Raw genomic sequence first — 24,416 nt, 5'->3', positions numbered from 1 at the left:
GAACACCTCCATATGCAAGTTCTCCTCCAAGTTACTCATCAAACTGACTGGGAAATATATCGCTGTTGCAGGAGTTGTCTCTGGGTCAAAATCCTGGAACTGCCTCCCTATTGGTATTGTGGGCCGATGGTCTGAAGTGATCCAAAAAAGCAGCCAACTACTGCCTTCTCTGGGCAATAAATGCTGGTCCAGCCAGCAACACCCAGATCCCATGAATTAATTTTTAAAGAATGTGTGGGACCAGCTCCCTGCATTTACCATTATGGGGTAGGCAGCCTGCACTCTGTAGTACGAAGAGATCTACATTCTTTGTGAATGAACATCAACAGGATTTATTAACTCTAACCATGGACAAGGCATTGAGTGAAAGAACATATTTTGTAATGCTGGAGACTCAGGCTCCAGTTCCAGGTAAACTGATATCACCCTCCTCTAGCTTATCTCTCCACGCTTCCAGCTCACTGCCTTTATTCCTGATGAAGGGCTTTTGCCCGAAACATCGATTTCGCTGCTCGTTGGATGCTGCCTGAACTGCTGTGCTCTTCCAGCACCACTGATCCAGAATCTGATATCACCGTGGCATAGTTCCCTATTCATACACACAGTAAAGGTATAATCAACCTTTTACTCCACATATTCACTGACATTCTCATAGATCCATGACCCAGTGGCTCTAATTTGTCTTCAACCGTGAGCACATTCTGCCATTTACCCTCAGGGGCTCAGGTGATGGGGAAGGAGAACAGCATAGCTTCATTCGTGTTGTGCAAAATCCAACGCCAGTTTTTAAACCACTCCTAACTTTGTGACTTAACATTGCCAGCTAGAAGCCTCTTGAGAGTAAGTCTGCCCTCTTTAGACCAAATGAGATTGGCTACTTGACCACAAAATGACTCACCTGTACACAGTGGTAGGGGGATAGCTTGAAGCATCATATATCAGCCGAACATGTCCTTGGTAGAGTTCTAGCGCCAGAGGGTCATTGTCACCTTTGTACAGCAGTAAACCATTGTCCTTGTCTGTTGCAACCTAGATGGAAGGTACATTAGACAATATTCAATTACATCTCCTGAAATTTACACTTTATTTTGGATATCCAATTATGTGTCTTCTGATCATATCCTTCGCAACATAGAATTTCATAGAATCCTTACTCTGTAGAAGCAGGCCATTTGACCCATCGGGTCCTCACCAACCCTCCGAAGAGCATTCCACCCAGACCCACCCCCTGCCCTATCCCTACATTTCCCAGGCTAAACCACCTAGTCTGCACATTCCTGGACACTATGTGTAATTTAGAATGGCTAATCCAACATAACCTGCACATCTTTGGACTGTAGGAAGGAACTGAAACATCCAGAGGAAACCCAAGCAAACATGGGGAGAATGGGCAAACTCCACACAGACAGTCACCTGAGTGTGGAATCAGACCCATTGCTAACCATTGAGCCCATATCACATATCATTCCTGGGCAGGCAATACCTCTGGTTGTTGGAAATCCCTACAATCCACCTGAACTGGGAAAGTTTGAAGAAGCCCAATTTAAAATCAAACTCATATTGCAACTGGCCTAGGAGTGATTGCTGGGATATTGTAAATGGAATTATTCTGCATTTATCCCATGGTGAGGATCAATGCAGAGGGAGTTCTGACTTATATTTAGACTATAGTGAAATTATATATTTTTATCTCATTGTTTGCAAATATCTTGTTTGTGATTCATGTATTTTAGAGCATAAATGTTTGCTTTTAGGAATTCAATTTTAACAATAGAAACTGAGATAAATGCATCTGAATATCTTTGAAGTTTTGTCAGTTAAAAAAAAATTTGGGTCATGTTATGTTCAAAGGCTAAAAGCTAGAAAGATGGGTTCAGAGTCAGCCTGCTGAGCTTGCAACTTGGTATCTGAACTGCTTGCAGTAATCATCATCATCAAAGAAATTACAGAGTCCCTACAGTGTGGAAACAGTCGATTTGGTCCAACAAGTCCACACCAACACTCTGAAGAGTAACCCACCCAGATCCATTCCCCTCCCCCATTACTCCACATTTATCCCTGACTAATACACCTCAGACACATCCCTGAGAGCTATGGCCAATTCACCTGACCTGCACATCTTTGGACTATGGGAGGAAACCAGAGCACCCGGAGGAAACCCACGCAGACACGGGGAGAATGTGCAAACTCCAAACAGACAGTTGCCCGAGCCTGGAATTGAACCCGGGTCCCTGGCACTGTGAGGCAGTAGTGCTAACCACTGATTCAATGTGTAATGTCCAGAGAATGTTCACTTTGAGAGTGAAAAATATATATCCAGTGAACTCTTGAAGGTGGTAAGACTGAATTTCTTCATTAGATGCAAGAAAAAACTTGTAAATGATGATACTTAAACTATAAGTCAGGCTATGGATAGTTCAGAGTGTGTTATGTTATTATGGAAATGAATGCAGCTGAATATGAACCAGTGGTTACAACTTATCTGGGTGTTTGTGGGGAAATAAGTTAGTTCTAATTTGGAATAGGGAGCGTGCTTACACAGAACAAATGGCCACAATCAGCACAAGTGCTGGTATTAATAGACTCCAACAGGTTAGAGCTCACGGGAAGCCCTGGCAACATTGAAATTGCCATGCAGCTGTGAGGAAGCCCACAACTGCATTTGCTTGATGCAGCGAAGAAAGACTGGAGCTTAGAGAAATTCTGTGGCAGCTTGATAAAGCTGGGTGCATGGTAAATGCTGAAACTGTGTCAGAAATTAACGCTTGGGAGCAGTCTCAGGAGTGCTGGGAAACTTTGTCTCAGAACAAAAAAGAGGTTAAATGACCAAGGTATCAGGGATTATTGAAATAATCCATGTTGGAGAGGATTCTGAAGGACTTTCAAGGATGTATCTTCGAACGAGTTGGAATCCATTGTAAAGTGGAGAATATTTTAATGACATCAGTAACGCACAATATCACTAATATTTGGGGCTTGGGGATCAGAGTGACGTCCTGATCATAACTATAGACCAGTGAGCCTGACATCAGTGGCAGGCAAGTTGTCAGAGGGAATCCTGAGGGATAGGATGTACATGTATTTGGAAAGGCAAGGACTGATTAGGGATAGTCAACATAGCTTTGTGCATGGGAAATCATGTCTCACAAATTTGATTGAGTTTTTTTGAAGAAGTAACAAAGAAGATTGATGAGGGCAGAGTGGTGAATGTGATCTATACGGACTTCAGTAATGCATTCCACAAGGCTCCCCATGGGAGACTGGTTAGTAAGGTTAGATCTCATGGAATACAGGGAGAAGTAGCCATTTTTATACAGAACTGGTTCAATGGTAGAAGACAGAGGGTGGTGGTGGAGGGTTGTTTTTCAGACTGGAGGCCAGTGACCAGTGGAATGCCACAAGGATCGGTGCTGGGTCCACTACTTTTTGTCATTTACATAAATGATTTGAAAGTGAGCATATGAGGTATAGTTAGTAAGTTTGCAGATGACACCAAAATTGGAGGTGTAGTGGACAGCGAAGAGGGTTACCTCAGATTACAACAGGATCTGGACCAGATAGGCCAATGGGCTGAGACGATGGAGTTTAATTCAGATAAATATGAGATGCTGCATTTTGGGAAAGCAAATCTTAGCAGGACTTATACACTTAATGCTAAGGTCCTAGGGAGTGTTGCTGAATAAAGAGACCTTGGAGTGCAGGCTCATAGTTCACTGAAAGTGGAGTCTCAGGTAAATAGGATAGTGAAGAAGGCATTTGGTATGCTTTCCTTTATTGGTCAGAGTATTGAGTACAGGATATGGGAGGTCATGTTGCGGCTGTACAGGACGTTGGTTAGGTCACTTTTGGAATATTGCATGCAATTCTGGTCTCCTTCCTATCGGAACAATGTTGTGAAATATTTGAGGGTTCAGAAAAGATTTACAAGGATGTTGCCAGGGTTAGAGGATTTGAGCGGAGAGGTTGAATAAGCTAGGGCTGTTTTCCCTGGAACATCGGAGGCTGAGGGTTGATCTTATAGAGATTTATAAAATTATGAGGGGCATGGATACAATAAATAGACAAAGTCTTTTCCCTGTGGTGGGAGAGTCCAGAACGAGAGGCCATAGGTTTAGGGTGAGAGGGGAAAGATATAAAATAGACCTGAGGGGCAACGTTTTCATGCAAAGGGTGGTACGTGAAAGGAATGAGCTGTCAGAGGATGTGGTGGAGGCTAGTACAATTGCAACATTTCAAAGCATCTGGATGGGTATATGAATAGGAAGGGTTTGGAGGGATATAGGCCAGGTGCTGGCAGGTGGGACTAGATTGGGTTAGGATATCAGCATGGACAAGTTGGACTGAAGGGTCTGTTTCCATGCTGCACATCCGTATGACTCTGTGACTCTATATGTGCTATTTGATATAGTCTGCTATTAACTTGGGGTGTTCTAGCAATGTTTTTGTTTTAACTCATAATTAGTTATTTCTGGCTGTTAGAGTTGATTGGTTCACTTTTCTTACTTTGTATAGTGAAGTTTAACTTATTTGGTCAAAATCTTAGTATTTTGTGGCTTTATCAGGCATTCAAACCTTATCTGCTTGAAACAGAAAAAGAATGCTGTTCCCTTCCTAGTTTGTAACATAAATTTTTGGCAGTTACATCTGGGCCTGTAATATAATCCCTTGATGAGCAAAACATGCAATAAAAATCCCAGAATGAATTCTGAAGTGTTTACAAATGGACACATATTATTTTTGCAAAATAATTTTGCATCAATCCTCTGTGATGTCAACTTGCTCATCATCCAAACAATCTGCAGCTTATTATTCCCATTGCTAAAGTCATTGCAGCCATTCAGTTCAGTATTTAATATTTCTTATGTTTAATCCCAAAAGGCACAGAATCTCTGTATTATTGGGTACAGCTAGCCCTGATGCATATGTCACAAAATACAACTCAAACACATGCCCTGTGGCCATTTATTATGCAAACTATGTATGAGACTTAATGACCTAGAAGTTATTTCATTCAGAGGGCGAGCCTATAAACCAAAATTAAATATTCATTTGGAATGGATATTTCCAGAGAATGGCTAATGTTCTCCTCAGCATAAAATCACTTTGTATTGTAGAGGCTTTTAATGGTCAATTTCTTTAACAGGGAACTTTGAGCCACATCAGCTGCTAAAACAAAAGGGCAGCACTCACTGAGTGGAGTCATAGAGCTGTACAGCATGGAAACAGACCCTTTGGTCCAACTTTTTCCATGCTGACCAGATATCCTAAATTAATGTCGCCCCATTTGCCAGTATTTGTCTCATCTCCCTCTAAACCCTTCCTATTCATTTACCCATCCAGATGTCTTTTAAATGTTGTAATTGTACCAGCCCCCACCACGTCCTCTGGCAGCTCATACCATACACACACCACCCTCCGTGTGAAAAAGTTGCCCCTCAGGTCCCTTGTATATCTTTCCCCTCACACCTTAAACCTATGCCCTGTAGTTTTGGGCTCCCCTAACCTGGAGAAAATACCTTGGCTATTCACCCTATCCATGCCCCCTCATGATTTTATAAACCTCTATAAGGTCACCCATCAGCCTCTGATGCCTTAGGAAAATAGCCCCAGCCTATTCAGTCTCTCCCTACAGCTCAAACCCTCCAGCATCCCTGTAAATCCTCCAGGAAGCCAGCAAAAAAGAGAGGCTGGAGATGGAAACAAGAGCAGAAAGTGCTGGAGAAACCCAGCAAGTCTGGCAATATCTACAGGGAGAAAAACATAGTTAACATTTTGAGTCCAGTGACACTTCATCAGAGGTTCTGGAGAAGGGCTGTCAGACTAAAATGCTGAACTGTGTTTCTGTCTCCACACATGCTGCCAGACCTGCTGAGTTTCTCCTGCGTTTTGTGTTTTTGTCACCTTATTGTAGGAGTACAACATTCCTGCCCAATGATTCCACTTGGATTGACTTCATCAGGAACGCTGTTACATTCTGCAAACTAACTAAATCTTTAACATGGTGTGTGGTCTGCTCCAGAGAACATAAACACAGACTTCAACTCTGAATCCAGGTAGACCATCTGTCATCCTCATTTACCTGGCTTGTCCAACCCTCTGTCACATCGCTGAGGCTCCTACCTGGAGTGAGATATTTGCCTGCGGCCGAACCTGGGAGGCTGGCAGCACCACGTAAGAATCCTTCCCGATAAAGTTGACGGTGACAAGTTTCTCACACCTCTGTCCTGCAAAGCCAGCCAGGCACTGGCAGACGGGTTCATTATGTACCTCAATGCACTGAGCCTCGTTCTGGCAGTCGTAATTGTCGCAGGGACTGGTACGGGGCAGGACCATGGGTGGATGGATCTCACAGAACAACCCACTGGAGAGATAAAAACAGGGACACAAATGCCCACGCATGAGTCTACGTTTACTCTCTCTACCTTAATTAGTTTGTACAGTTTTCGATTGCTTGTTGCGTTGGTTAGACCTTTGCTATGTGATACCAATACCTATCATGTTATTCCAGCCGCTTGGTATGTCGCTAGTGCCATCTCATTTTTGATTATTTGCAGTTATGTCTCTGTGAGGTCATAGATTGGTTCACCAAGCTGATGTGTTTTTCTGCAGATGTTTCTTCACCTCGCTAGGTAACATCATCAGTGAGCCTCTGGTGAAGCGTTGGTGGTCTGTCCTGCCTAGTGTTTATGTATCTCTCTCTTAGAGTCATAGAGATGTACAGCATGGAAAAAGACCCTTCGGTTCAACCCGTCCATGCCAACCAGATATCCCAACCCAATCTAGTCCCACCTGCCAGCACCCGGCCCATATCCCTCTAAACCCTTCCTATTCATATACCCATCCAAATGCCTTTTAAATGTTGCAATTGTACCAGCTTCCACCACTTCTTCTGGCAGCTTATTCCATACACGTACCACCCTCTCTGTGAAAAAGTTCCCCGTAGGTGTCTTTTATATCTTTCCCCTCTCACCCAAAACCTTTGGCCTCTAGTTCTGGACTCCCCGACCCCAGGGAAAAGACTTTGCCTATTTACCCTATCCATGCCCCTCATAATTTTATAAACCGCAATAACAGCACCCCTCAACCTCCGATGCTCCAGGGAAAACAGCCCCAGCCTGTTCAGCCTCTCCCTGTAGCTCAAATCCGCCAACCCTGGCAACATCCTTGTTAATCTTTTCTGAACCCTTTCAAGTTTCACAACATCTTTCTGATAGGAAGGAGACCAGAATTGCACGCAATATTCCAAAAGTGGCCTAATCAATGTCCTGTACAGCTGCAACATGATCTCCCAACTCCTGTACTCAATACTCTGACCATTAAAGGAAAGCATACCAAATGCCTTCTTCACTATCCTGTCTACCTGTGACTCCACTTTCAAGGAGCTATGAATCTGCACTCCAAGGTCTCTTTGTTCAGTAACACTCTCTAGGACCTTACCACTAAGTGTATAAGTCCTGCTAATATTTGCTTTCCCAAAATGCAGCACCTCGCATTTATCTGAATTAAACGCCATCTGCCACTTCTCAGCTCATTGGCCCATCTGGTCAAGATCCTGTTGTAATCTGAGGTAACCTTCTTCGCTCTCCACTACACCTCCAATTTGGTATCATCTGCAAACTTACTAACTGTACCTCTTATGCTCACATCCAAATCATAAATGACAAAAAGTAGTGGACCCAGCACCGATTGTTGTGGCACTCCACTGGTCACAAGCCTCCAGTCTGAAAAACAACCCTCCAACACCACCCTCTGTCTTCTACCTTTGAGCCAGTTCTGTATCCAAATGGCTAGTTCTCCCTGTATTCCATGAGATCTAACCTTGCTAATCAGTCTCCCATGGGGAACCTTGTTGAACGCCTTACTGAAGTCCATATAGATCACATCTACCACTCTGCCCTCATGAGTCCTCGTTGTTACTTCCTCAAAAAACTCAATCAAGTTTGAGAGACATGATTTCCAATGCACAATGCAATCTGACTCTCCCTAATTGGCCCTTGCCTTTCCAAATACATGTCCTTACCACCCTTCTTAAACATTGGCACCATATTAGCCAACCTCCAGTCTTCCAGCACCTCATCTATGACTATCAATGATACAACTATTTCAGCAAGAGGACCAGCTATCACTTGTAACACAGAGTTCTAGGGTACACCTGATCAGGTCCTGGGGATTTATCCACCTTTATCTGTTTCAAGACATCCAGCACTTCCTCCTCAGTAATATGGACATTTTGCAAGATGTCACTATCTATTTCCCTATAGTCTATATCTTACATATCCTTTTCCACAGTAGAAAATACTCATTTCGTATCTCCATTTTCTGCGGCTCCACACAAAGGCTGCCTTGCTGATCTTTGAGGGGCCCTATTCTCTCTCTAGTTACCCTTTTGTCCTTAATGTACTTGTAAAAACTCTTTGGATTTTCCTTAATTCTATTTGCCAAAGCTATCTCATGTCCCCTTTTTGCCCACCTGATTTCTCTCTCAAGTATACTCCTAGTTCCTTTATACTCTTCTAAGGATTCACTCGATCTATCCTGACTATACCTTATATATGCTTCCTTCTTTTTCATAACCAAATCCTCAATTTGTTTAGTCATCCAGCATTCCCTATACCTACCAGCCTTTCCTTTCACCCTGACAGGAATATACTTTCTCTGGATTCTCGTTATCTCATTTCTGAAGGCTTCCCATTTTCCAGCCGTCCCTTTACTTGCGAACATATGTCCCCAGTCAGCTTTCGAAAGTTCTTGCCTAATACTATGAAAATTGACCTTTCCCCAATTTAGAACTTCAACTTTTAGATTTGGTCTATCCTTTTCCATCATTATTTTAAATCTAATAGAATTATGGTCGCTGGCCCCAAAGTGCTCCCCCACTGGCACCTCAGTCACCTGCCTTGCCTTATTTCCCAAGAATAGGTCAAGTCTTGCACCTTCTCTCGTAGGTACATCAACATATTGAATCAGAAAATTGTCTTGTACGCACTTAAGAAATTCCTCTCCATCTAAACCCTTAACACTGGCAGTTCCAGTCAATGTTTGGAAAGTTAAAATCTCCTACCACAACCACCCTATTATTCTTACAGATAGCTGAGATCTCCTTACAAGTTTGTTTCTCAATTTCCCTCTGACTATTAGGGGGTCCACAATACAATACAATAAAGTTATCATCCCTTTCTTATTTCTCAGTCCACCAAAATAACTTCCCTTGATAGATCCTCTTTCAGCACAGCTGTAATGCTATCCCTTATCAAAAATGCCACTCCCCCTCCTCTCTTGCCTCCCTTTCTATCCTCCCTGTAAGATTTGTATCCTGGAACATTAAGCTGTCAGTCCTGCCCATCCTGAGCCATGTTTCCATAATTGCTATGATATCCCAGTCTTCTGTCTCTGATTAGTTTGTATTGGGGAATGGGGAGAGGGAGGAATTCCTTTAAACCTGGCACTCCAACTAGAACATAGACAACACATTGAATTGACCCCATGTACAAACCAATCAGATGCAGAAGTGGACGTCCCAGGAAACAGAGGCATGTAAATACCAGGAGGGACAAACCACCATCGCTACACTGGAGGCGCACTCATGATGTCACCTAGCAAGGTGTCTGCAGAAAAATACACCAGCTTGGTGAACAAATCTACAACTTTACCCACAACCCGAGCTATATATCTTTTCAAACAACTCCAATTATCTTGCTATATTAACCAATCAGTTCATAGGTCATCTCTTCACTTGTTATTCAGCTGTTGACACTTTACTCACACTGTTTGACACTCTTGATCACCCGCAGAGATTTATTATTCAGCCTGTCGACACTCCACTCATATCATTTGTATTTATCTGTTGAAACTCTTAATTACCTGGAATTGTCTTTCCATTATCTCTCCATCTATTTATTCTGTGCCTGTGCGCCTCCCTCCACTTCATCGGATGAAGGAGCAGCGCTCTGAAAGCTTGTGATTTTAAATAATCTGTTGGACTATAACCTGGTATCATGTGGCTCCTGACTGAGTTGAAGTAAAAATGTGATGACAATCAATTGGAGAGTGCTTCATAAACTCGATCAATAAATGGAGTCTTCAGTATCCCATTCTAAAGACGCTACCAGACCTACTGAGCTTTTCCAGCAATTTCTGTTTTTGTTGCTGGTACGGCTACTGCTTCCGATGTGCAGGAGGTAGTTCTGGCTGCTACAAGTTTGGGCCTGACAAGTGGTGTCCCTGTATTTATGAAGTTGAGTAATGTTTTTGCGTGAAGTTATAATATTTCCGTCACTTGCCATGTGCTCGCTATCTTTCAAGTGCTCAGTTTGTTTAATCGATGTGTTCTTCTCAGTTGTTACAGATCATTGTGCAGGACACCATCTGGTAATCCTGTCTGTGGGTTCAGACTGTGACCATGTACAGATCATTGTGCAGGACACCATCTGGTAATCCTGTCTGTGGGTTCAGACTGTGACCATGTACAGATCATTGTGCAGGACACCATCTGGTAATCCTGTCTGTGGGTTCAGACTGTGACCATGTACAGATCATTGTGCAGGACACCATCTGGTAATCCTGTCTGTGGGTTCAGACTGTGACCATGTACAGATCATTGTGCAGGACACCATCTGGTAATCCTGTCTGTGGGTTCAGACTGTGACCATGTAGCCTGGTAGTTTGGTTCCTCATCATAAACTCAAACAGAGCATTATGTCAGTACCTCAATTAAATTTAAAGTAGATCAGAAATCTCAGTGCTTGTGAATATGCCGTGTTACCAACTTTGTTGCTCTCCCTATGACTGCTTACTTCTACCCAAGGTAAGACCACTTAGACCGATAAATAACAGCCTGCTATTTGGTATTTCACTGAGGCTGGAAACATCTCTGTAACTTCTAAGATTTCATCAGGGGTACAAGCCCCCTTATTATGTGGATCACACGAGTGTTGTTGAAGATCAGTGAATGCATGAGGTGTCGTACTGCCCAGCAGCACAGATTGGTGGTGGACAGTGATCCAGCTCTTGATCCATTGACTCATGTTGAGCTGCTGCACACAGTCTATAAAATCTGGACTGATTTGCAGATATAGCAGGTACTGAAGAAGGCAAATGGAATACTGTCCTTCATTCCTAGAGGGATGAAGCTTAAAAACAGGGAGATTATGCGGCAACAGTATAGGATGCTGGGCAGATCATAGCTGGAGTACTCTGTACAGTTTCAATCTCCTTACTTGAGAAAGGATGTACTGGCACTCGAGGGGATGCAGAGGAGGTTCGCTCGGTTGATTCTGGAATTGAGAGGGTTGGCTTGTGAGGGGAGATTGAGTAGACTGGGACTGTACTCATTGGAATTTAGAAGAATGAGGGGGGATCTTAAAGAAACATCTAAAATTGTGAAGGGAATGGAGAGATTGAAGCAGGGATGTTGTTTCCACTGGTTGGTGAAACTAGAACTAGGGGGCATAGCCTCAAAATAAAGGGTGAGCAGATTTAGGCCTGAATTAAGCAGGAACTTCTTCACCCAAAGGGCTGTGAATCTGTGGAATTCCCTGCCCTGTGAAGCAGTTGAGGTTACCTCACTGAATGTTTTTAAGGCAAAGATAGATTTTTGAGCAGTAAAGGAATTAAGGGTTATGGTGAGCGGGCGGGTAAGTGGACTTGAGTCCACAAAAAGATCAGCCATGATCTTATTAAATGGCTCAATGGGTCAGATGGCCTACTCCTGTTGCTATTTCTTAGATTTCTTATGTTCCAGTCAGCCCTAGCAATTGGGAATGGATTTGTTGGGATGGGGGTAAAGGGGGAGCTGGTAGTGAGGTCAATCTGTATTTGGGATCAGAACAAGTTCCTGCCTTCCAAAGCAACGCACAAAATTCATTTGCAGAAAAAAAGAATAAGTGACAAACATTTGGCTACAGAAGACTTCAAATGAAGCAAAAAATAATAAAAGAATGGCCCTGTCGGATTATTCTCTATTACCTAAATATCCACTCTTGGTTTATGTACTGGGAGAAACATAAGCATTGACAAATCAGGTAAACACTTAGTTGGAAGCACTGAAAGAGAGAGCGCTGGGAGATCCCACATACAACTCCACATTTATATTGATCAAAATTGACCAATTAAAGCATCCTTGTTCAGTCTGGTTTTGACACACTCTCTAACTCTTGTTAAAGCCCTTAAAAATGACCTTCTTATAGAGGTCCTGTAAGAAGCAATTTCTGGGAAACAATACAAAACACCCACACTCACACTTGTCCAATAACAGACGAATGAAAGATTGACTACTGTAGTTAGGATTGCAAGGGACAGAGATCGGACTGGTATCATTTATCCAACAATTCCCAAAAGCAAGTTCTAGTAGAACAGGCACCAGCTGATCTAGATCTTGATTGGAATGAGAACATCAGAAAAAGAAACCAACCCAACAGGTTGGCATGGTGGCTCAGTGGTAAGCACTGCTGCCTCACAGCACCAAGGACCTGGTTTCAATTCCAGTCTCAGGTGACTGTCTGTGTAGAGTTTACTCGTTCTCTCTGTATCTGTGTGGGTTTCCTTTGGGTGCTCTGCTTTTCTCCCATGGTCCAAAATACATGCAGGTTAGGTGGATTGGCCAGGCTGAAGTGAATAGGCTATGTGGGTTAGCTTTGGGAAATACAGGGTGCCAGGAATTGGTTAGGATGCTCTCTGGAGACTTAACGGGCTGAATGGCTTGTTCGCTCACTCTAGGGATTCTATGAAAACAGAATTTAATACAAATCTGATACGGCCTGAAGTTCACTTTTTCCCTCAATAGAAAACCTCATCACTTACCTGAAGCCAGTGGGGCAGACACATGTGTAACCATTAACAGCATCAACACATTGTGCACCGTGCCGACACTTATTTTCCACACAGTCGTCATAATCAGTTTGGCAGTTTTCACCAGTGTATCCAGGCAAGCACTCACATCTGTTGGAAGTGGGAAAGATTGGAAAATTTCACTGAAGGAAAGCTCGACAGCACACTGCAATCATCACAAAACCATACTGTAATGAAGTGGTCCCCATATGGAAAATCTCTGTATAAATACCGAAGACAAAGAGGATCCAGGTCAGTTCAGTAGCAAATGAACTTCTGTTACTCCCTGTCCAAGCACATAAAAGAAGAATGACCTCTTGGATGTGGTACTCGAAGGTTGGTGACATCTATGTAACTACAGCCCAGGAAGTTGCTCCCAATGGAGTGAGAAAGGGGGATTGGAGGGGAACACAATCCTAAACTACTCTGTCCATGACTGTAAGTGACTCAAAATAAGGCAGCATTGACTGAGATATGTAAGGGAGACCTGCGGAAAGGACAAACATTGGAGGGCCAGAATACAGCACTACTGATAACATAGAACATAGAAAAATATAGCGCAGTACAGGCCCTTCGGCCCTCGATGTTGCGCCGACCAAAGTCTACCTAACCTACACTAGCCCAATAACCTCCATATGCTTATCCAATGCCCGCTTAAATTACCATAAAGAGGGACAGTTCACCACTGCTACTGGCAGGGCATTCCATGAACTCACAACCCGCTGAGTAAAGAATCTACCCCGAACATCTGTCCTATACCTACCACCCCTTAATTTAAAGCTGTGTCCCCTAGTAACAGCTGACTCCATTAACAGAAAAAGGTTCTCAGTGTCTACCCTATCTAAACCCCTAATCATCTTGTACACCTCTATCAAATCTCCCCTAAACCTTCTTTTCTCCAATGAGAACAGCCCCAAGTGCCTCAGCCTTTCCTCTTACGATCTTCCTACCATGCCAGGCAACATCTTGGTAAACCTCCTCTGCACTCGTTCTAATGCCTCCACATCCTTCCTATAGTATGGCGACCAAAACTGCACACAATACTCCAGCTGAGGAGTTTTAACCTGTCCTGTTGCAATTCTGACTTCCCATTCTCAATCAATCCCAGAGGAACCATCTTCTCTGTGGTAGAGGAGGGACAAAACCTTGATGGGAAATCTGCTTCAACTCCTTGAATGTTCTTCTCAACAAATGACTATTCTCTAGCTTACACCGCAATTGGGAAAATCCATAATCTTAGGGAGGACATGCAAGATTAAGAGATTGGATGGCGGGGCAGTCGGCAATATTTTCATTGGAAAATATTGGAGAGAAATTGGAAAATTCTGCAGGAGATTCAACATGGATGAAAATGCTTGAGTTTCCTATTGTACCACACAATTGAAATTCAATATCTATGGAGTGCACAGCTGACTACGGATGTGACTATCTATGTTTTAATCACCTTACAGGTTCAATTTCAACTCCACTGACAACATTCTGGAGATTCAGAAAGATGGAGCGATGGAACTTGATACCTGTGTAACTTCCTGACCTCAGTCATAGCAACATGCAGAGTTTATGAAAAATGCTTTCTTCGGGAGAGAGAGGGGAGGTCAGAGTGAAAGTCATCCTTGACAATTGTGCACTGACGGAGGTATTTGGTACCTCTTTTGGAGGCAAGATTAAGTTGAGGTCTGCCCGTTCCCATGGCATTCCAAAGAGCCGGAGGTTTTTATGGTGTTCTGGCCAACATTTATCCCTCAATCATGTCCAATGTGAAAACAGATTCTTGAGACTTCACCTTGTTATGGACCAGACAGCCTCAAAATATATTAAGAAGTTGGCCGTTTCTTATTTCTAAGGCAAATGCAAAGTGCTGTATTCCAGATGCAATTCGATTAGTCAAACTACTCATTATGAAGTAAAACACAATTTATCCAAACACTATGGTTAAAATACAACAAAAGAAACAAGGAATTAGAATAACTTAACTCTATTGGAAAGCTTAACAGAATAATAGGTACACTAACTATTACTAATTGACTATTCCAATGTAGTAACATCCCTACATAGCATAAAGGCAAATTCAGAAAACAGATTTGCCACACATGCAGTTCTCCAATCCAGGAGGAAAGAACATCAACAGACAACTCAGAGAGAAAAAGTGTAGCAGCCAGGAGAGATTCACTGCCTTCCAATCCTGCTGAGACTCCAATAACAACTACCAAAACCTAATGAAAAATCCTGGATCTTTAAGAGCTTGACCACACCCACTCAGGCTGCTTCTATTATTTCAACTTAAAAAAAATCCTAGGCCTCACAAATTGTTTATCTTCTTATAAATTGCTCATCACCTGTTCTTCAATCTCTGTCTAAAAGAAACCAGGACAAAACACGCCTCTTAAAGCAACAACCTCTTTCTTGTGCATCTTGTAGTTGATCAATTTGACTGCTCTGTTTGCTCACACTTCAAAAGCATTTCACTGACAGAGAAGCACATTGGCATGTCTTACCAAGAGTGTTATGTAAGTCCAACTTCTTTTTTCACAGGTTGGAAAGTTGGGAGATACCGAACAAAATAGTGAAGACATTTAAATTTTTGTTAAAGCTTATAAAATTGATAGACTGAAGTCATACGATGACTGAATGATAAATCCCTGTACTCACCTGTACTTCCTGTCCTTTGAGATACATTTGGAGCCATGCTGGCAAGGATTATGGCTTGGAACACAGTAGTTTATCACCTCTTCACATAGTTCTCCTATGGAGAGAGAAGGACCATATTACTTAGGTGTTAAAATCAGGAATTGTTTGGAAAAATACAGTAAAGCTTAAGTATGCAAGCTGACATTAATACATAAATTTCTGGTGACAGCAGAACATTCTGTGAGTTGGGGAATCACCACAAGTTTCTGGACAATTTGCACCATTCTGCTGTTGTTGACTTCCCCTGTGAGTTTCAAGAAATTGATTTGATGTGAGTTATCGTATGTCAGGCAGATCATACTGTAGAAGTATATCAGGGTAACACTACAGAGTGCAGGATAGAATGCTAGAGCTGGTGCAGTGAAAGATCAACATGTACATGAAAGAGGTCCATTCAAAAGTTTAATAACAGCAGGGAAGAAGCTGTTCTTGAATCTTTTCATAAGTGTATTCAAACCTATATCTTCTGCCTGATGGAAGAGGGTGGAAGAGAGTATAACCGGGGTGGGAGGGGTCTTTGATTATGTTAGCTGCTTTCCTAAGGCAATGGGAAGTATAGATGAAGTCAATGGATGGGAAGTTGGTTTGCATAATGGACTGGGCTGTTGTTACGACCCTCCGCAGTTTCTTGCGGTCTTGGGAAGACCAGGCTGTGATGCATCCAGATAAGATTCTTTCTATAGAGTAACTATTAAAAAATTGTAATTTGAATTGCTGCATTACCACAATAATTGTCAATAAATCATCACAGATTTGGGGCTAGTACTTAGCCTCTGGATGTTTTTAATGACAAAACTCAGGTCCTGCAGCACCACTTAAGTACGAAATAGTTTCTGCCAATTGTACAAGCTCACCAGTCAGCATCTAAGAAACCCTTTGGCCTCTCTCCCACTTACACACCACTTTTCTGTTTGAATTTAATCAAAGAAAAGAGTTGCTGGAAGGTGAGAGCAGATTTGATATTTCTTTTTTTTAATTGATCAGATTCATTGTGAAACCAAGTAACTTAATTGGATACTGAGTTAGTTCACGACAAAACAAAACAGTGGGCATATGTCTCATTTAAAAAAAACAAGAGTGTTTGATGCATAGAAATGTGAAGTGATGCACTTTGATAGGAAAAACATTGAAAGGCAGAGACAAATAGAGGATAGAACTCTGAAGGAGGAGCAGGAGCAGGGAACCGATGTATATGTGTGCACAGATCATTGAAGGCACAGGACAAGTGGTGAGAGCAGTTAATAAAGCAGATGATGTTTTTGGCTTTATCAATAGGGGCATTGAGTAGAAGAGCCAAGGAGGTGATGTTGAACTTGTGCAAGACACTCATTCGATCTCAGCTAGAGGATGGTATACAGTCTGGTTGCCACTTCATTAGGGAAGGTGTGAAAGCATTGGAGAGCGTTCAGAAGGGACTAACATGGTTCCTGAGACGAGAAATTTCAGTTCTGAGAAACTTCAGAAAGAAACTGGTACTGTTTGCCTCAGAGGGAAGGTGGCTGAGAGGAGATGCATTTGGAGAGGCAGAGATTAGGGATAGTCAGCATGGCTTTGTGCGTGGGAAACTATCTCATAAACCCGATAGAATTTTTGAAGAAGCAATGAAAGAGATTGATGAAGGCAGAACAATAGATATTGCCTACATGGACTTCAGTGAAGCCTTTCACAAGATTCCAGATGGTAGACTAATTAGTAAAGTTGGATCACATGGGATTCAGGGAGAGCTTACCAATTGGGTACAAAATTGACGTGATGGTAGGAGACAGAAGGTGGTGATGGACTGAAGGCCTGTGACCAGAGATCTTCCATAAAGATCAGTCCTGGGTCCACTTTTGTTTGTTATTTCTATAAATAGTTTGGATGAGGACATAGGAAGCATCTAAGTAAATTTGTGGATGACACTAGGATTGGTCATGAAGTCAACAATGAAGAAGGTTATCAAAAATTACAAAGGGATCTTGATCAATTGGACGAATGGGCTGTGGAGTGGCAGATGGAGTTTAATTTGGATAAATGTGAAGTATGCACTTTGGTAAAACAAACAAGGTCAGGACTTATATAGATAATGGTGGGGCCTGGGAAGTGTTGTCGAGCAGAGAGACCTAGGGATTCAGATACATAATTCTTCGAAATTTGCATCACAAGTAGACGAGTGGTTAGAAAGCATTTGACACGCTTGCCTCCATCGCTCAGACCACTGAGTTTCGGAGTTGGGACATCATATTGCAATTGTACAGGACATTGGTGAGGCCACCTTTGGAGTACTGTGTACAATTCTGGTCACCCTGCCATAGGAAGGATACTATTAAATTGGTGAGGGTTCAGAAGAGATTTACTGGGATGTTGCTGAGACTGGCGGGTTTGAGTTGTAAGGATAGGCTGGGATATTTTCAACTGAAGCTTAGGAGGCTGAGAGATGACCTTATAGAACTTCATAAAATCATGAGGGATAAGATGAATAACAAAGGTCTTTTCCCTAAAGTGGGCGAGTTCAAAATTAGGTGGCATATTTTTAAGATGAGAGGAGAAACATTTAGATTAGATTACTTACAGTGTGGAAACAGGCCCTTCGACCCAACAAGTCCACACGGACCCGCCGAAGCGCAACCCACCCATACCCCTACATTTACCCCTTACCGAACACTACGGGCAATTTAGCATGGCCAATTCACCTAACCCGCACATCTTTGGACTGTGGGAGGAAACCGGAGCACCCGGAGGAAACCCACGCAAACACGGGGAGAACGTGCAAACTCCACACAGTCAGTCGCCTGAGTCGGTAAATGAACCCGGGTCTCAGGCGCTGTGAGGCAGCAGTGCTAACCACTGTGCCACTGTGCCACCCACAAGGGATTTAAAAGGGACCAAAGGGGCAACCTTTTCACAGAGACAGTGGTTTGTATGTGGAAGCAACTGCCAGAGGAAGTGGTAGATGCAAGGGCAGTTACAACATTTAAAATACATTGGACAGGCAGATGAGTAGGAAAAGGTTAGAGGGACATGGGCCAAAAGCAAACAAATGGGGCTAATTTCATTTGGGAAATTTGGTCAGCATGGACAAGTTGGGCTGAAGGGTCTGTTTCGGTGCTGTGTGGTGGTATGACTCTATTGGATTGCGGTTTTCAACCTCATGAGCGAGCTGGATAGAGTAGATAGGGAGATGCTGTTCTCCTCAAAAGAGGAACATGAACAAGAGGGAATAGTGTAATTAAAGTAATGTGCAAAAGAAGCAAGAGTGATGTGGGAATAAACTGTTTCACACAGTGAGCAGCTCGCGGATGGAATACATTTCCTAGAGATGTGAGGGATGCAGATTCAGTTGAGGCATTCAAAAGGGCATGAGCGGATTATTCAGGTAGAAATCGAGTTGAAGGGTATGGGGAACATGCAAGCGCTCAGCATTAGATTATGATACTTGTTTGAGGAGTTGGTGCAGGCATGATGGGCCAAATAGCCTCCACCCATTTTGCAAACATTCTATTTTCTAACATTTTAGAAATTGCTGAATAACTTTTGAAAAATTTGATTGCCTCACACAAAACAACAGAAACAGCAATCACCTATCCCTTGCAAATCAACTCAGTCTACCTCTACAGTAGTCACGTCAACCTCTATAAGTGCATTCTGGACACCACCACACATCTCACACAAATTGGCTCAATGAAAAGTTAGCTTGGCTCAAGTGTTGGCACTCTTAGTCAGAAAGCCATGGCTTCATGTACCAATCCAGCACTCGAATCTGTTTTCCGCAGTCTAGTAGACAACTCAGTGAGGGCTGTCTGAGCCCCAGATCCAACATTCCTCTTGGTTTTAGCACAAAAGAGGTGGCACTTCATCAACTACCCAGTAAATGCCCACTCAACATTCAGTTTAGTTGACTTCCAACATTCAGGTGTGCCACACAATCTATGGCAATCAGCACCACAATGCTGTTCTTTGTAACTGTCCAAGTCCAATTTCTACTTGGCTCTCTGTCAGGTGAGATGTTAATCCAAGGCTCCATTTGGTGACTTAATTTGAAGAAAAGTGGCTTTCCTCCCACAGTCAACACTTCCTAATAACTGATTAACCGCTCCTTTATATCAATTATTGCATGGAACACTTTCTAATGAGCTCATCAACTGCTGCTTGCCTGCACGACAACAGTGATTGCACTTGTAAAAGTAATTCATGCATGTGAAGTGATTTGAGAAGTCCTAAAAGACATGATATTCACTCTATGCACACACAGGCGCTTAATGTTCTAAGCTGAAAATGTGTTGCTGGAAAAGCGCAGCAGGTCAGGCAGCATCCAAGGACTAGGAGAATCGACGTTTTGGGCATGAGCCCTTCTTCAGGAACCCTGATTCCTGAAGAAGGGCTCATGCTCGAAACGTCGATTCTCCTGCTCCTTGGATGCTGCCTGACCTGCTGCGCTTTTCCAGCAACACATTTTCAGCTATGGCATTTAGTAGTCTGAATTAGGAACAAAATTCAGCAAGAGAAGTTAGTGGGCAGCCTTATTTGTGGGCTAGAACAGTAGAGGATCATTGGAATTGAAGACATCTCTGAAAGATCAAAGCGAGGTTACACAGGTCGGATCGCAAAGAAATGCTTTTAATATCCATGTCACCATGAAAAGAGGTAATATTTGCAAGCTTTGCGCTGTTTATCATGGAATCTACATCAGCTTACCCAGGGGAGTGACTTTCTTGAGTGTGTTCTTAGGTTGAAGTGAGAAGATTTCCTGTGGATTTTGGGTTGCCTCTGATCTGGTTATAAGTAGGTAAACCCCGATCTTTTGACCTCCGATTTTAATCCTCCTGATACACATCATCTTTTGTGGTTTAGATGGGAGGTAATCCTTGCCTGGGAACCACATGCCATCTCTCAAGGATGAAAAGGAAATGCACATGTGGGGCACATTGTGAAAGCTTAGAAATCACAGAACGCTCTGAACGCTAATGAGCCAAATGGAAACACCCTGCGTTTTCTTTGAATGTGCATTTTATTACAGATTTTTCTTAATTGTCATGAAGGTTTTTTTCTACAAGGTAGCAGAATCAGTTTAGGGGTATATTACAAAGTTTAATAGATCTTGAGGGAGGGATATTTCCCGTACTGGGGCCTTCATCGAGTGGGAGTACGGATGCTGTCCTCACAAGTGCCCGAATGGGTTGCAGTAGCGTTGAGTCACCCAGAGAAAAGTGATGTTGGGTTCCCACTGCAGTTTGTCAAGTGGTGGGCAAGACACCCACCGCCTTCATGAATAACGACTCGAAAGCCTGTTAGGCTGACGAACCAGGACATCATTCCTTTGCTAGAACCTTTCCTAAATGCTGCTTCCCATGTAAGGTCAAGTTCTGAGCTTATTTCAAGACAAATAGAATGAATACTGCTCCTAATTGATGGCCACACACATGCACTTTCTTATGGTGCTGCTAAGCTCACATCTATACGTTTGGGTTTGAGACAGACTGATTGAAGACAGAGTGAAGTCAACAACTGTGTGCAAGCATGGGGCTTCTTTATAACACTGTTTATTGCAATATTAAGGCTAAATCCTACAATATACTTTAATCAGAGATATACTAGTTTCCAATCTTGCATTATTGAAAAAACTATTCCACAAATCGACCACCCCACAGCAGTCAGCCTACCCCATAGGCTTCTTTGCAAAGGTTTTTAATATTCCCAAGACTAGACTTTGCCAAGTTCTGTGTAATTCTCTATAGTTTTCCCTCCTCTCCTGATTTCTGCCCATGCTCTGCCATTTGCACCCAGTGAGAAGCAGCTCTGTGACTTCTTTGCAAGACTGCTCCAGGGTCCTAAACTTTCACACACACTTTCAAACAAGAGATGCTCGACTGGAACCCAGTACTGGCAATGTGAGTGCTCCTCCCCTTCCCAAGCTCAGGGTTGCTGAGATTAGTCTATACTAGTGGCTTCTATTTTGTGTGGCTCTGGATAGGCCCTGAAAAAGACCTCAAGATTTTAGTACGGTAGTAAGGAAATCCTGTTCCTGTGGTGCCATACCATCCATACCTGTGTAGTTAGGCGGGCAAAGACAGGCGTAGTTATTGATTCCATCGACACAAGTGGCATTATTTTCACAGTCATTATCCTCACAGTCATCAGGATTTATCTCACACAGCTGCCCTTCAAAACCTGCAGGACAAAGGCACCTGGAACAAAAACGAGCAAAAAGAACTTAAAAGATACATGGAAAAATAAGGCTTTATTTAATATGTGCTGTGTAGCCATAAGAAATGGGATGGTGAACATAGAACAGGAGTAGCCCATTCTAGACCATAGCCCATTGATTACTCCAATGCCATTTCCTTCACTATCCCCATACCATCTGAATCATAGAGTCATACAGCACGGAATCAGACCCTTCAGTCCAACCAGGTGTTGCCGAACATAATCCCAAATGAACTAGTTCCACTTCCCTGATCCTGACCCATATCCTTCCAAACTTTTCTAACTTATCAAAATATCTTTTAAACTTTGTAATTATACACACATCCACCACTTCCTCAGGAAGTTCATTCTACACTTGTTACCAATATCTTAGAGTCATAGAGATGTACAGTACGGAAACAGACCCTCCGAACCAATTCATCCACACTGACCAGATATCCTAAATTAATCTAGTTCCATTTGCCAGCATTTGGCCCTTATCCCTCTAAACCCATCCAGATGCCTTTTAAATGTTGTAATTGTACCAGCCTCCAGCACTTCCTCTGGCAGCTCATTCTATAAATGCACCACCCTCTGTGTGAAAACGTCGCCCTTCAGGACCCTTTGAAATCTTTCCCCTCGCACCCTAAACCTATGCCTTCTAGTCATGGAATCTTCTTGAATTTACTTAATCAGGGAGTTTCCACAGCCCCGTGGGAGAGACAATTCCAAAGATTCACCATTCCCAGTCCTAAAGAACTTTTCTTTTATTCTGAAATTGTGACTCTTGGCTCTAGAACCTAAACTGTGGAGAAACATTCCTTCTGCATCTTCCACATCTATCCCTTTAAGACTTTTGTAACTTCCAAGAGATCACTTCTCATTCTTTGAGGCTATAAATACAGTGGGAAGTAACTCACCTCCTGCCTCCCCAAAAATGTCCACAATCTACAAAGCACAAGTCAGGAGTGTGATGGAATACTCCCCACTTGCTTCGATGAGTGCAGCCCCCAGCAACACTCAAAAGCTTGACACCATTCAGGACAAAGCAGCCAGCTTGCTTGGCATATTAAAATATGTTTGAAAGGAAGATAGGTCTAGTAAACTTAATTTTTTTAAAAATTAAATTTTCAACTCTAATTAATAGGGGGTAAGAAAACTGGATGATGCCAGTGATTATTTAAAAAAGACTATACCAATTGCTTGAATTGACAGGCCAGTTGATGGAGCTGTACAGCACTTGTTAACATTTCCTGATGGACTATTGTCATTTTATTATAAAAGCTTGTCTGAGTTTCAAAGTTATAATATCATCAGGGATTTCTGACTCTGACAGGTTAAAGAGTATTTTTTAAATTAGCTGCTTTTGACACGAGTGATGAATTCAAGTTTGTTTGCTTTCACCTTCAAAGGTATGAGAGGGACTTCACAGATGGCAATTTCCTTGACTACCAAGACAAAGTGATTGCTCTTTTTACTTTTTCTTCATTACTGGTATTTCAGCTGTACATGACCCCTGCCAACGGTGAATGCTCAGCAGGTTGGCAAGGATAGCGTAAGGAGTCATGGGGGTGTGAATGAGGTTCGACACGAGGAGGCAGTAAGGAATCAGGCGATGGGGTGAATGAGTAGTGAGGGCTAGAGTTCCTAACTGCACTTTTACAACTGGGGCAAGAATCCAGAGTAGCATGGTGGGCCTTTTAGCCAGTCTGCCCTGACATTCTCCCCCTCCTTTGGCCTCTGGGTTTGTTTCTCCAAATGATGGGCCTGACCCCATCTTGTACCTATCTACAGAATGCAAATAGATTGGACAGGCTTTAAATTGAGGTGGTTGAGAAATTTCCTGACTTGAGCTACCTGACTCAATAACAACGGTGAAGAGTGTGGCGCTGGAAAAGCACAGCAGGTCAGATAGCATCGAGAAGCAGAAGAGTCGACGTTTTGAGCATAAGCCCTTCATCGGGAATGTGGCGCTGGAAAAGCCACATTCCTGATGAAGGGCTTATGCTCGAAACATCGACTCTTCTGCTTCTTGATGCTACCTGACCTGCTGTGCTTTTCCAGCGCCACCCTTTTTGACTCTGACTTCGCCGACATCTGCAGTCCCCACTTTCACCCAGTAACAACAATCCAAAACTAATGCTTATTCAGGCAAATACTCTTGAGAGTTCACCACAAAATTCTGTATTAATATCATTCAGATACATCTCAGTTTGCACAGAAGAGCACCTGATATTTCTATGGTGAATATTCAAGAGTTAAGGTCATTAGATTCCATTGACTTTGACCAAGACAATGGATATGTTAAGAAGTTGTGAGCTCACACCCCACACTCTCTTAATTTCAACTTTCCAATTAAACCAGAGATCTGTGGTAAGAAAAGCTAAATCAATGCAGATCCACAAAGGTTAAAAATATGAATTTTATTGGGCATTTACTGATTATATTTATTATTCCGTTGGATCATTGGCCCCTATCCAGTGTAAACAAAGCTGTCTTAGGCTTTGGTTATTGATGCAGCAGACCAGACAAGAGCGTGACATTTTTATTTCTGAACCTAGTATACGAGACTATAGAAAGTTCATGGGAGCTTAGTCATAGTCTCTGCCCAGAAATAACACTTCAAAAGACGCAATCATTCAACCATAAACCGCCAATAAAATCAACTTAATTTCCTGGGAGATTTTCAGATACTATCAACTTTCAGAGTTTCATTTTCTGCTCCAGGCAACGAAGAAAGC

At 42.6% G+C, this 24,416-nt stretch overlaps 1 protein-coding gene across 2 annotated transcripts in view; it reads right to left on the bottom strand.

Moving 5' to 3' along the window:
- The window catches only part of LOC132823328 (slit homolog 3 protein-like), a 699,246-nt gene that overhangs the window by 32,808 nt on the left and 642,022 nt on the right, over window positions 1-24,416 (bottom strand). For both annotated transcript variants that reach the window (XM_060837019.1, XM_060837020.1), the window contains exons 29-33: window positions 21,538-21,677; window positions 15,475-15,568; window positions 12,799-12,936; window positions 6,121-6,361; window positions 899-1,029 (exon numbers count right to left, since the gene is read on the bottom strand). In XM_060837019.1, the coding sequence (XP_060693002.1) occupies window positions 899-1,029; window positions 6,121-6,361; window positions 12,799-12,936; window positions 15,475-15,568; window positions 21,538-21,677 (744 nt within the window). The remainder of the gene's footprint in view (window positions 1-898; window positions 1,030-6,120; window positions 6,362-12,798; window positions 12,937-15,474; window positions 15,569-21,537; window positions 21,678-24,416) is intronic.

The sequence above is a fragment of the Hemiscyllium ocellatum genome, chromosome 16, assembly GCF_020745735.1.
Source record: "Hemiscyllium ocellatum isolate sHemOce1 chromosome 16, sHemOce1.pat.X.cur, whole genome shotgun sequence".
Lineage (NCBI taxonomy): Eukaryota > Metazoa > Chordata > Chondrichthyes > Orectolobiformes > Hemiscylliidae > Hemiscyllium > Hemiscyllium ocellatum.
The sequence above is the reverse complement of the archived record's forward strand: the minus strand, read 5'-3'. Positions and strand labels throughout refer to the sequence as shown.